We start from the raw sequence: 14,113 nt of genomic DNA on the forward strand, positions 1-14,113 counted from the left end.
AAATGAAATGACTGAAAGTGATGCCGGACCACAGTGAAGACACGTAATAATAAAAACCCCTAGCAACAAAGAACCGAGAGAGAAACGTCTTGATTAGAATGTGATTCAACTCTGATAATAGTGCATTTAGTCCACAAAGGCATTCTTGGTTTGTAGTCAGGGTCAGAACCCATTACTTTAATAAATAAATAATATTTTACTGAATTTTACCCATTAACACTGCAGAATCAGCACAGCTAAGAATGAGAGTAAGACAGAGTCCATTTCCTTCTTACCCGATTGGAACTTAGTAAACAATTCCATTACCCCTGTATAGCAGTGAGGTAGGTTGCCCAGGTATTGCTGAGGGGATAATTTGGCGTATAGAATCTTTTTTTCTCATGCATCATCATCACTAGAAACAAAATCTGGTTTCACTCTCATCTTGGAATCCGAATTTGTGCAGAGTTGGCAGTTAGAAAACAAAAAAGAATTTTTTTAGTTGTGTATGGAAGTCACTGAGAGACAATGAATCAAACTCCACAATGACTTTTACAGTTACTTTTCAGAGAAGATTTATAGGAACTATTACTTTAGATTTGATCAAATAAATAAAACTATCTGTCTGAACTATACTTACGGCTGAGTGAAGTCACGAGTAATGAAGTCTGAACTCTTGAAGAGGAGGAAGATATCACTGAGGGTTTTACATTTCAGAGAACTATTCATTGCTATCCAGTAGGCATCCTAAACAAGAAGGAATGATATCATTTGAAATGTACCTTTACGTGCCTTATCAATAGCTGATATACAACTACTGCACACCATTTTGAAGTACGAGTTGACAGGCAGGACTACAAAGATGGACAACTAATTTTGGCAGGAGTTTCTCTTCTCATCATGAACACATGGCTGAATTAAGCTATTGTTCTGTGCATGGACATCTACTGACATCAGTGCAAATTGATTTTATTTTCTCTACAAAGCACTAATAAGTGCCTATCAAATGAAGAGAAGAGCTGAATTTTTGAGAAGGACACGCAGACTGTACCTCTTCCCATATAAATTCCAGCTCATGAAACAGTACCTGGGTGTTGCAGAGCCGTACGACATCACTCAGGAAAGGCTGTGCAACTCGACTGCACCAAATTGTACTGCAGCAGCACTCCACTGAGAACTCTGCTACTGCACCAGCCTCTATCAGTGCAGTTACTCTCCTCCCAAGTCCCAGATACATCAAAGAATTGATTACAACGAAGTCTGTTAAAACATTTAGGATTTAATCAGTGTTCTTACCCTGGGAGCACTCCAGTTGAGCTTAGGGAAGATGCTGCCTCCCAAGGACGTGATAGCTTCTTGAACTTTAAGTGCAAACTCAGGGAATTCTGGTGCCTAAATGGAGAACAGAAGGTAATTCACGTTCATTTAATCAGGAAAAAGATTAGCTTTAGAAATAGAATTAAGGATGTAAATTACAGTTGCAATAGATTCACATGCAAATCCAGTATTACCACTCAAAAACCATGAGACAGGCTCCAAAAACCATGAGATTTTAAATAATTTTTTGTTTTCTGGTGCTTGAACCTTGTCCGTTCATGTTTTCAAGCTTTTCTCTGCAATAATGAGGGCTGGAAACTTACTTGTTTTTTAAAATTAAAACTGAGGTTCCTGGGCTTTAGAAAAAAAACTGTATCACAAGACTGATGATAAAATCATAAGAACTGGCCACACTGCAAGTCAAACAAATAAGCAACTTTTAAAGAGACACCTGTAGGAGAAGTCCAGACTATAGATAAGGAAACAACATTTGACAAGATTAGAATTTTTTTCATGCTGATTTTAGGCATTTCAAACAAATGGTCTTTTTTTGGGGGGTGGGGGAGGGGTGTTGGATGTTAGACATTCCCCTAAAAATTTTGCACCCAAATATTGTAGCATTATGCCAAGGTATGAAAGTTAGAAAGTGGAACAATAAACAAAACTGACTGGTCTAATTTCAGTGTTGAAACTGATACAAGTGCAAAAGTAAACAAGCCAGTTAAATAACAAGAATATGCATCAGATCTTAACACCTCACTAAACTAAAAGTTAATTTATTAGGAATGTGTGTGTGTGTGTGTAAATGGACACACACATTAAAAAGTGTGTGTGTCACACACACTTTAATATTTATCACTTAACATGACGACATCCCTGTGGAGAAGAGCAAATCTTTAAACATCTACGTACACAATCCCAGATCCCGATCTCCAAGCTGTTCTGCACCTGAAGTTAATAGGGCTTCATGCAATGTGGCTCCCCCGGATGGGAAAAGAGCTTGTAGGGCTGGGGCCTTGAAGACAGTCTTGAGTAATACATGTGTTGTTAACTTGCACCAAGAGAATAGACTGTGCTGGGAATCTTTGGCTTTGAAAAAGAATGTGATGCTTGTTTAAAAATAAATGATTTACTGTATAGTAGAACACCAAAAGTAGAAAAAAAAATCCCACACGATGCTACAAGCACTACTAGTGTGGGTGGCTAGCACAGAGGAAGAAATAAATCTCTGCCCTTCAAAAGAATATCAAAGACTTGTGGACAGTTGCCAAAGATTTTTCATCCTGAAGAATAAATAAATGATGTCACAGTAAGCAGTGTTTAGAAAATGCTATTTCCATCAGTGTTTATATAAAATGCATCTCAAAAATAACACCTAGCTTAAAGATAAACTAAGATCTTTCTCCTCCCCTCGCACCCAGACTGCAAATTATAAAACCTTACATCCACAAGAATATTTTATAATTTCAGAGATCCTTTTTTAGCTTCTCCCAACACGATTTCCCACCAAATCACTTTAAAAAAATCATTCCACTTAAGTGGAATGATTTAAGTTGTGCTTGGTTCCATATGTTCTGAGTTTTTACTTACTGCACTTTTTAGTTTTCAAGAGCAATCGTACTTGAAGTTCCTCCCTCCCAACCCCGCCCCAAAAAACCTGAACAAGCACTTTTTTGCACCATCTAATTACTTTTCAAGGTCCTCTACGGTGACATTCACCGAGTGATAGCTGGCAACACTGATGCTCTGTCACTTTGTGTGCATGCAGTCCGATCAGCATGAAGGTGCTGGGAGTGAAGGGGCATGCTCAGTGTAGATGGCATCTTCTGAGCATTTAGCAGCCAAAATGTAACAAGTCTCAACTGACCATGTGCGAACTGTGATTTTCGGAGACTCAAAACGCAGCCAAATTCAGGCAGCAAAGGCCGTATTCTGGAACTAGGGCAAAATTTGTCATATTTCATTTCCCTGCTCCAATGCATGGTAATGTTAAAAATTCGCAATAAAAATGATTGTACACATTTTGTTTACCATGAGCAAAACAAATTAGTCCATAAGCTTGTTGTAAAAAATTACTGAGCAGTTTTTGAAGTTCTCCACTCTCCCACCACAAAAAAAAAATCAACCTGGTAGACATCTGCCATGGAAAACTTCATCCCAAACAGTTAAAGTTTGCCAAAGTTCTAAGCAGCTGAAAATAGGGTACTACAGTGGAAAGTGTCAAGCACCCTTAATGATAGGTGTAGCTACCTGGACTACCTCCAATTATTATTTCTATTGTTAGCTCCTAAGGACCCCGGACAGGAAGTTGGGCTCCATTGTACTAGGCACCATGCCAAAACAATACAAAAGAAGTCCTTGCCCAGCATGCTCACAACCTAGGAAAAAATTAGATCCAGAATCTTTAAAAGAAATTGAAGCTGGTTTCAGTCCATCAGTTCCTAAAGAATCAACTTTGCAAAGACCACCTCTTTTTGCAGAACAAGTATTATAGTAGAAAATCAGAATATGCTGATACGTCACAAAAACGTCATCCCACTCACTCATGCTGTGAACTAATCAGACACCAAAAGAAGTCTTTTAAACCCATTTTTCCTGTGTTTTCTCAATGCCAGAGCACTCATGCTGCTTTTATAACCATTAGTACAGCATCACTGCCTTGGTCATATAGTCATAGAATTTAAGGCCAGAAGAGACCACTGGATCATCTAGTCTGATCTGCTGTATATCAGAAGCCACCACCCGCACACTAAACCCAACAACTGAAATTAGACCAAATATTACAGCCCTTAGGGGACTAAACTATTATGTGCCACACCAGTGCCTGAGGCCCTTGAAATAGCAGGGAATTAAGTGGGATATATCCAGATGATTCTGGCAGGTGACCCGCATCCACATGCTGCTGTGAAAGGCAAAAACACCCCAAGTAGAATGGCAGGCCAGTGTTGCGGAAGCTTGTGTTAGCAGTGTGCCTGTGCTGTATAGTGCCTGGTCTGTGGACAGAGGACTGAATTCTATCGGGCTGTCAATCTGGCCCCTTTTACCAGCATTCAATTTGATCTTTACTGTCATTAAGTAACTGTGAGATGACTGTCTAGAGCCTTTCCATTTTAATACATTCCCTGCCCGCCCCATCCCTGCACAAATGGATTTCTTTGTGAGGTTTATGCAGCTGGCTTTCCTATGTAGTTAACTTCTCTATCATGCATTTCTTAAGTGTTCATAGTGGCCATGACAGCCACGGCTGCAGGGCACAAAGTAAGGTTCAGAATGTAGATCTTATGAGCCAAGTAAAGAAGTTATTTTCACTGAAACTGAAAAAGATAGTTGGCTGTGTACGTGTGATGGATTTTCTTAGTAGTTTTTCTTTTAAAATACTTTGACATTTGAGAAGGCACTTCGTGTTCATACAGCAATCCCACAGTCCCAGGCTACACCCTGGGGGGAATCCCATCACAGTTTGTCTTAGTGATTGGCTGAACAAGAAGTAGGACAGAGTGGACTTGTAGGCTCTGAAGTTTTACATTATTTTGTTTTTGAGTGCAGTTATGTAAAAAACAAAAAAAATCTACATTTGTAAGTTGCACTTTCAGGACAAAGAGATTGCACTACAGTATTTCTATGAGGTGAATTGAAAAATATTATTTCTGTTATCAGAGGGGTAGCCGTGTTAGTCTGTATCCACGAAAACAATGAGGAGTCTTGTGGCACCTTAAAGACTAACAGATTTATTCGGGCATAAGCTTTTGTGGGTAAAAACCCCCACTTCTTCAGATGCATGGGTGAAAATTACAGATACAAGCATAAATATACTGGCACATGAAGAGAATAGCTACCAGCTATTTGGACTCTCTCCTCAGACCCTGTGCTACGGGCACTCCTTGCTATCTTCGAGACACCACCAACTTCCTGTGGAAACTACAATGCATAGATGATCTTCCTGAAAACACCAGCCTGGCCACCATGGATGTAGAAGCTCTTTACGCTCTTCACACCAATATTCCACACAAGGATGGACTACAAGCTGTCAGGAACAGTATCCCTGATGAGGCCACGGCACACCTGGTGGCTGAGTTCTGTGACTTTGTCGTCACCCACAACCATTTCAGATTTGGGGACGACTTATACCTTCAAGTCAGCAGCAGTGCTATGGATATCCGCATGGCCCCACAGTATGTCAACATTTTTAAGGCTGACTTAGAACTACTCTTCCTCAGCTCTCGTCCCCTAGCGCCCCTCCTCTACTTGCGCTACATTGATGACATCTTCATCATATGGACCCACGGGAAGGAGGCCCTTGAAGAATTCCACCTGGATTTCAACAATTTCCACCCCACCATCAACCTCAGCCTGGTCCAGTCCACACAAGAGATCCACTTCCTGGACACTACAGTGCAAATAAAAGATGGTCACATAAACACCACCCTATACCGGAAACCTACTGACCGCTATACTTACCTACATGCCTCCAGCTTCCATCCAGGACATCATCACACGATCCATTGTCTACAGCCAACCCCTAATATACAACTGCATTTGCTCCAATCCCTCAGACACAGACAAACACCTACAAGATCTTTATCAAGCATTTTTAAAACTACAATACCCACCTGCGGAAGTGACGAAACAGATTGACAGAGCGAGACCCAGAAGTCGCCTACTACAGGACAGGCCCAACAAGGAAAAATAACTGAACACCACTGGCCATCACGTATAGCACCCAGCTAAAACCTCTCCAGCACATCAACAATCTACAGCCTATCCTGGAAAACGATCCCTCACTCTCACAGACCTTGGGAGGAAGGCCAGTCCTCACTTACAGACAGCCCCCAACTTGAAGCAAATACTTACCAGCAACTACACATCACACCACAGAATCACTAACCCAGGAACCAATCCCTGTAACAAACCCCGTAGCGTACCCTGACCCCATATCTACTCTAGCGACACCATCAGAGGACCCAACCACATCAGCCACACCATCAGGGGCTCATTCACCTGCACATCTGCTAATGTGATATGTGCCAGCAATGCCCCTCTGCCATGTACATTGGCCAAACCAGACAGTCTCTACGTAAAAGAATAAATGGATACAAATCAGACATCAAGAATGGTAACATACAAAAGCCAGTAGGAGAACACTTCAATCTTCCCGGACACTCAACAACAGATTTAAAAGTAGCCATTCTTCAACAACAACAAAAACTTCAAAAACAGACTTCAAAGAGAAACTGCAGAGCTAGAATTCATTTGCAAATTTAACACCATTAATTTGGGCTTGACTAGGGTTTGGGAGTGGCTGGCTCACTACAAAAGCAATTTTCCCTCTCTTGGTTTTGACACCTCCTCATCAATTATCGGGAGTGGACCATATCCACCCTGACTGAATTGGCCTTGTCCACACTGGTTCTCCACTTGTAAGGTAACTCCCCTTCTCTTCACATGCCAGTATATTTATGCTTGTATCCGTAATTTTCACTCCATGCATCTGAAGAAGTGGGGTTTTTTATCCACGAAAGCTTATGCCCAAATAATTCTGTTAGTCTTTATGGTGCCACCAGATTCCTCATTATTTCTTTTGTTTATCATTTTTACATTGCAAATATTTGTAATAAAAAATAATACACACTTTGAGTTCAATTACAACACAGAATATATATGAAAATATAGAAAAACATTCAAAATATGAGTTGGTATTCTATTGTTTAACAGTGTTAAACAAAACATGACACTTTACAAAGGTAAAATACAACAAATAACTCAAAAAATCCCTTATCTGAACAATTTACAATCTAAGGCACCAATCTGAAAAAGACATAGGTGTGTAAGTAGCTCCATTGACATCAGACACTACTCACAAGTGTAAAGTTAAGCACATGTGTAAGTCTCTACAGATTCAAAATGCAAGGCTGTAAACTCTAAGTGAACATATAAGCTATTGAAGGTAGAGATCAGGATAGGTGTTTGTACAGTGCTTAGTACAATTACTCCTGGGGGAAATCCTGTGCCATTGCGTGCACACATATTTCATGTGCCATGCATATTTTTAATTCTTTTTTTTTTTTTAAACAGAAAAAAAAAGTTTCTGCTGAAAAGTTGCTGAAGTTCTGCCTTTTGCCCATCAGAGGGCGCTATGGTGCTAGAATACAGCAGCCGCTCCTGGCAAACCCCAGCTGCAATAGGGAAGAGAAAGAGCCTGCCTTCTTCACAGTGCCTGTTGGGCCAGGTCAGGAGATATGGGGAGACAGACAGTGTGGGGCTGTTGGGGGGGTCAGACAGGGGCTCATAAGGGCTAATGGGGGAGGACAGACTGGGGCAGGGGCTGAATGGGAGTGGGAGGCGCAGGGTCACAGGGGGGAGGTAGGTGCAGGACCACATGGGAGGAGGGGGTACAGAGATACAGAGGGATGAGGGATGAAAGGGCCATAGGAGGAAATAATGGCAAGGGTGTAGGAGAGTGGGGTTGTGTAGAGCTCTGAAAGCAGAAAGCTACAGGGCCTTCATCTCTTCTGCTTAAGGTTTGATTATGTAATTGGGGAGCCATGTTGGAAGTGGCAAGAATGAAAGATGGCTATATTTAGTGCTGAACTTCAGTTCATTTCCTATAGCCTGGTGAGAGTCTGATCCTTAAACACTGGCCCATTTTTATTTTTGATTATCCACAAAGGAAGCAACAACAACTTGTTTTTCATATTACAATTTAAATAAGTTTCCGGTTACTGGTGTGTTTTGTACAAAAAGTGAGATTCCACCAGGTTCTATAATGAGAAACATCCACCCTGCCACAAATCTGGAATGGCCTGATACATGGTCAGTGTAACAATGGGTAAATTTAATCTTCTGAAAATGAGCTTAATTCTCAGGTTACAGAAAGAATAATGTGGACAAAATTCCATGTTTTTAGGTACATAAAGCATCCTTACCGTAAGTGTTGTGGTATTCTCATCATCCGACCACTAAATAAAAGAGGAATAGAACAATTTTAATGGTTTCTTGTATGTCCTAGCATATTTATTATTTATGTAGCGCCATAAATCTACACTGAACTGTACAATAGGTAAAACATGCCAAACAAATCCTCTCTCTGTCCTGGAGATCTTGTACCATAAAGATGGGAGCGGGTACAACACCCAACATATAGAGAGGTGCTGTTATTGTTGACTGAACACTTGACATAAATGAAGATAGCAAATAAGAGCTTGTCTACACAGTGAGTTAGCATGCAGTAAGCCAGAGTGTGAATTAACAGCGCACCAGTGTGCTGCACACTAACCTGATGTGTAGAACCTGCTAAAATGCAGTGAAAGTCCCAGAGCATGCTGGGCTTCTGAGCCGTGCTCCGGAACTTTCACTGCGCTGTAACAGAATACACACAGAGCGTTAGTGTACAGCAGGCTGTCATGCTGTAGAGTCATACCCTGGCTTGCCACACACTAACTCACTGTGTAGACAAAACCTAATAAAAATAATGGTCTAAATGAAAAAGGGAGAGGCAGAAATGTTCAGGTATCATGGGGCTATGAAAAACCATGCACAGCACGAAACCTTGGGTTCAGCATCAGTATCACCATCCTTAACTGTAGAAATAAGTCTTGAAGTCATCTTTGCAAATTGCAACCAGAATATGACAGAGAAGCAAGCCAACAAGATGTGCAGTGTAAAGCTTGGCACAGCTCTGTCCCTGCCTAAATCTTGTCCCAATTCCCACCACTTCTCAGTTCTAGACCAATGGTTAGCTAACTCCGCTTCAATTCTTTTTCTCTTTAAGAGCTTACATTGCTTTTCTCAGGGTGCCTCCTTTGCCTGGAATGTCCTCCCTGATCCTGTATGGTACACAGCCTCTCTTTGTTCCTTCAAATGCCCCCTGTAAAACCCACTTCTTTCCACAGCCTCTCCACTGTTTCTTTCGGAGCTTAACAAAACCAATTAATAAAGAAACTAATAAGAAATGTGCCCTGTGAGAAACAAATATCATAGCAACATTTTATCCAAACTTTCCTCCCTCCCTGAAGTCAGGATGCATCTAACCCAGGGATCGGCAACCTTTGGCACGTGGCCCTTCAGGGAAATCCGCTGGCGGGCCGGGACAGTTTGTTTACCTGCAGCATCTGCAGGTTAGGCCGATCACAGCTCCAACAGGTAAACAAACTGCAGGTAAACAAACTGCCCCAGCCCGCCAGCGGATTTCCCTGGCGGGCTGTGTGCCAAAGGTTGCTGATCCCTGATCTAACCTAAGATATAAGTTCCTCACAGCAGGAACCATGTTTTTATTATTCAGTAAAGTGGTATGCCTCCCTATGGATCTCTACAGATGTGATAAGTATTAATACATTTACTTTGTAAGAGACTTCACACAAGTTTTATTACATTTTGTACCAACCTGTATTTCCTCTGCCTGATCATCAACACTGGCTTCCTGAGAACATGTTGGGGGATCATCCCTGAAACAAAAGTTAGAGAGGGGAAAAAAAAACTCTTAGAAATCTTGAGTTTTGAGAGTTTGATTTTGACAGAACACTTTGGACTTCCACCATAACTGCCAGCTAAAGATCTCAAAGTGCTTTTATAAGTGGATGAATTAAGTCTCACAATACACTGTGATACAGTTACATTGAGTCAGTGGCAAAGACAGATCTCCCAAGTCCAGTGCCCTAGTCACAAGATCATTCTGCTTTTTTGTCAGCATATCACTTTCACTTCTGAAACCATTCAAACTCATTGAATATTGTGTGACTCATTTTATTCAGATTTTTATACCACACCCATCAACACGGTAAGTGCCTCCCAGCAGTGCATTAAATGAGGTAACTAGAAAACCACAGGACTGGTGTGGCTCCTCTCCCTGGGGGAAAACTGGGAGCTCTTAACTTTGCTTGATGTTCTGTGTGTTTTTTGTAGGTAAGGTCAAAGAGGCAGGCCTTACATATGGAAGAGAAGTCGAGGTTTTTAATGGTTCTTAGATATTATTGGAATTCATTCCACAGTCTCAGACCACCATTTGAGAAAGTTCTGTCCCCTTACAAACAAGCTGGACTGTTGGTGCTTTGTTGTGCCTGGTGAGTGGAGTGGTTGACCACAATCTTCATCTTGGAGCTTTAGGTGATCTCTTAGGTTCCTTGGCCCATATCACTGAGCACCTCAAAGGGAAGACCGAGTCCATGACTATGATTCCATATTCTGCGGGAAGTCAGTGTAGCAAACAGGACAGGTTTCATGTTTGCCATGTTGCTAACGAGACAGTGTTACTGGAGAGCAAATACTGCAAGCAGCTAAAGCCTGGTCTATACCTAAAACCTAGGTCTACCTAGCTACATTGACTTAGGTGTGTGATTCCTCTCCCCCTCCCCTCCCACCCCCGCAAGATGTAGTTAAGCCGACTTAAACCCTGTTATAGACACCATTATGTCAACGGAAGAATTCTTCTGTCGACCTAGTCACCACCTTTCAAGGTGGTGGATTTACTATAGCAATAGAAAAAACCCTTCTACTGCCGTAGCAAGTATCTACATTGTAGCTGTGCCACTGTACACTTGCAGTGTAGACATAGAGTTTCTGCTAAAAGAAAAGGAGGACTTGTGGCACCTTAGAGACTAACCAATTTATTTGAGCATGAGCTTTCGTGACAATGACAAAGATACTATGGGGCAAACTACAATTCAGCTCTGCAGATCTAAGATTCAGATGCTGATTCATCCAGGTTTAAAAGCAAGACTAATCGTGATTGAGAGAAGATGATGTCTAGGACATGTGTGTTTGCTTTCTGGCTAAGAAAATTCACCTTCCAGAAAGTCTGAACTTTATACAGGACTGTATGTTTAAAGACACTTAAAAATCAAATTATGCAGCAGTATATGACAACCTCTCCACTGAACACAGTAGAAACTGCTCATGTCCAGCGACTGCATAATCAGACCTTGAGTCTTAGATTTTCAGAAACTTGGCCACAAATTGAATAATAGCTGCTAAGTTGATTTACATAGTGATGCAGGATCAGAGGCAGGATGCAGGCCCTTCCTAGCCATAAAAGTTTGATGATAACTCTAATTTCCCATACGCATCCTACAGAAAACATTTCAAATGGGGGGGGGGGTTTCGGAGGGACAACCACCCCATCATAGTATGGTTTCATCTTTTTGAAATATTTTAATGAACACTCCCTCAGTCCGACTTTACTCCTGGGGAAATTCTGCGCACATTTTAAAATTCTGCAAAATTCTACATATTTTGTTTGTCAAAATAACACAACATCATCACACCAGTTACAATTATTTTGGCAATTTATTTCCTAATACCTGTCAGCAAGTATGTCTGTAACAATACAGACAACAAAAAAGATTGAGGAAATGTTTTTTGACAAAGATTCCTTACTAGGCATATTAATACAGAACTCTTGAGTAATAATTCATTTAAACTACAATCACAAGGGCCAGCTTCCTCATTTCCCAAGGGGTGATCAACCCCCACTCTGCCCCAGGCCATGCCCTCACTCCACTCCTTCCCACAAGGCCCCACCCCACCTCTTCCCACCCCCTCCCCTGAATATACCCTGTCCTCGCTCCACCCCTTCCCCTCAGCGCCTCCCGCACACCACTGAACAGCTAATCCGCAGAGGGCAGGAGGCACTGGCAGGGAGGGGAAGGAGCCGATCGACATGGACGCTGGCGGGCAGGAGGCACGGGGGGGGGAGGAGGAGCTGATCAGTGGGGCCCCTATGGGAGTTGAGCACCCACAATTTTTTTCTGTGGATGCTTCAGCCCCAGAGCACCAACGGAGTCGGCACCTATGACTACAATACAGAAGCTTATTTCCCACACCCCTCAAAAGCAGTGGCAAAGGCTTGTGGGAATTAGGAGTAACGGAAAAACTGAGGGAGAGGGAAGCAATTGCTGGGAAGGAGCCTGGGAGTGAACCTGTGGGGTTGTTGGGTATGGGTAAGAGAAGTATGGAACAGTGGGTTTTTTGAGAGGAGGAGGATTGTTAGGGAGCTCCTCCATGCAGAATCTGGCTGACCCCCTAGCCTCTCCCATTCATTCAGGCACATCTGCCCCTATCCCCATGTATCCCATACCCCCACTCGGCCACCCTCTGCCCCGTCCTCATGTGGCCCTGCACTCCCCTGCTCTCCGTTCCCATGTGGCCCTACACCCCATTCAGCCCTTGCCACAGTTTGTCCCCCACCACTAGCCCTTCTGAACCCCAGTCTATGTGATTCCCCAGCAGCCCTCTCCCACCCCCCATAAACCATGCCTCCTAACCTGGCCCTGCAGGCAGGGCGCTGTGAGCAATGCAGCCAGCTGCTGTTTGCTACTGCCGGTGAGCTGGCTGCTCTCTGTTCTGGTGCCACAGCAGACCCTGGTGGGCATAACAGCAGTGCCTCTCTGACGGAATGTATTCTCTCTACACTTGCAAAAAGATGCTACTGTTGTCAAAGGTTGGTTTAGCACTTCAAACTCTAGTTCCAGGTGCTTAGCCAGTAACTTCCACTGCTTCAGTGATTTGACTTTCTTTAAAACTTGACAGCAAACAAGTACTATTCAATTTAAAGGATTTTAACAGATTACATAATAAATTTAGGCCTGAATATAGGTTGTCATTTTCAAATTTAATTTTAAAAGGGCTGATTTTAAAAAAATAAACCTGTATTTAACTAAAATAAAGAATCTAATTTAAATTAAAAATGGGGGTGGGTTTGTTTCCTAAATAATTGATTTTCATTCACCCTATATTATCAAATATATGCAGATGAATTAAGTATAGGGAGACAGAGTTTAATATTTGAAAAATACTTGATTTTACCTTCCTGAAACTACCAGAGTTCCATCATCCAGCAAATAATCCTTCACATTCTCTGGAAGTGGAAGTATAGCACTGAACAAACAAAAGGCAGAAATTTTATTAGAATAATTTAAAAAATCCCAATAACATTCCATGTCCTTTTAATTCTGCGGAAGAAACACACACAGACATGAACACAGTTGTTGTGTTCTATCCCAACCCTACGCTCCCCCTCGCGCCCCCCCCAAAAAAAAAGCCCAACAAACAAAAACACCTTTTCTTTAGATGGGGTAAGGGAGGTGGGGCAAAGAGAAGACTAAAAGTTCATGAAGGATTTCTTTATATGAAAGATTTTCTATGCAATTCATTTTGTCACTGTATTCCTCAACCATGAAAAGGTGTAAGCTCCATGCCCTGCGTCCACACCTTCCCCAGCCCTCAGTGCTCTCCCCTACACTCCGGCCCCAGCCTCGGAAACACTGGGCACTAGCAGAAGACAGGATACTGGGCTAGATGGACCATTGGTCTGACCCAGAATAACCATCCTGGTGCTCATGCCCTCCCCAGGCCAGCTGCCCCCTTACTGAGTCTACCATGCCCTGCCCCCACACCCCGCCCCACGGGTCTGCCCCTCCATGTCCTGCCCCCACTTGCCCCGGGCCAGCCCCACCTCTCCACGTCCTGCCTCTACACGTCCCCCGCCCGCGGCGGCCAGCCCCTCCATGTCCTACCCCCACGCCCCGCAGTCTAGCCCCTCCATGCCCTGCCCCCAAGCGCCCCCGGGCCAGCCCCTCCAGGCCCTGCCCCCCGGGCCCGCTCCGCTCCCACCTGCGGATGGTGAGGGCCCGGAAGCGCGGGTACCACGCCGAGAACTGGCAGTGCAGCACCTGCTCCTTCTTCATCGTCGTGGCTCCCAGTCCGCTGCCGCGCCCGGAACCCTCCGCCCAGGCCCAGCGGAGCCGCCCGGAACTCGCTTCTAGTGCGCCAGGCAGGGGGCCCGGCGCGAGCGGCCAGCCGCAGACACGGGGGCGGAAGGAGTGGC

The 14,113-nt window shown here is 43.3% G+C and overlaps 1 protein-coding gene across 2 annotated transcripts in view; it reads right to left on the reverse strand.

The window, feature by feature from the left end:
- Positions 1-14,111, reverse strand: part of CDC123 (cell division cycle 123) — a 74,511-nt gene extending 60,400 nt beyond the window's left edge. For both annotated transcript variants that reach the window (XM_084623504.1, XM_084623503.1), the window contains exons 1-6: positions 13,900-14,111; positions 13,093-13,164; positions 9,677-9,737; positions 8,220-8,252; positions 1,276-1,371; positions 620-726 (exon numbers count right to left, since the gene is read on the reverse strand). In XM_084623504.1, coding sequence (XP_084479630.1) covers positions 620-726; positions 1,276-1,371; positions 8,220-8,252; positions 9,677-9,737; positions 13,093-13,164; positions 13,900-13,973 — 443 coding nt within the window. In that variant the 5' untranslated portion in view covers positions 13,974-14,111. The remainder of the gene's footprint in view (positions 1-619; positions 727-1,275; positions 1,372-8,219; positions 8,253-9,676; positions 9,738-13,092; positions 13,165-13,899) is intronic.
- Between the last annotated feature and the right edge of the window lie 2 nt (positions 14,112-14,113).

The sequence above is a fragment of the Lepidochelys olivacea genome, assembly GCF_965140295.1.
Source record: "Lepidochelys olivacea isolate rLepOli2 genome assembly, chromosome: 1".
NCBI classification, from domain to species: domain Eukaryota; kingdom Metazoa; phylum Chordata; order Testudines; family Cheloniidae; genus Lepidochelys; species Lepidochelys olivacea.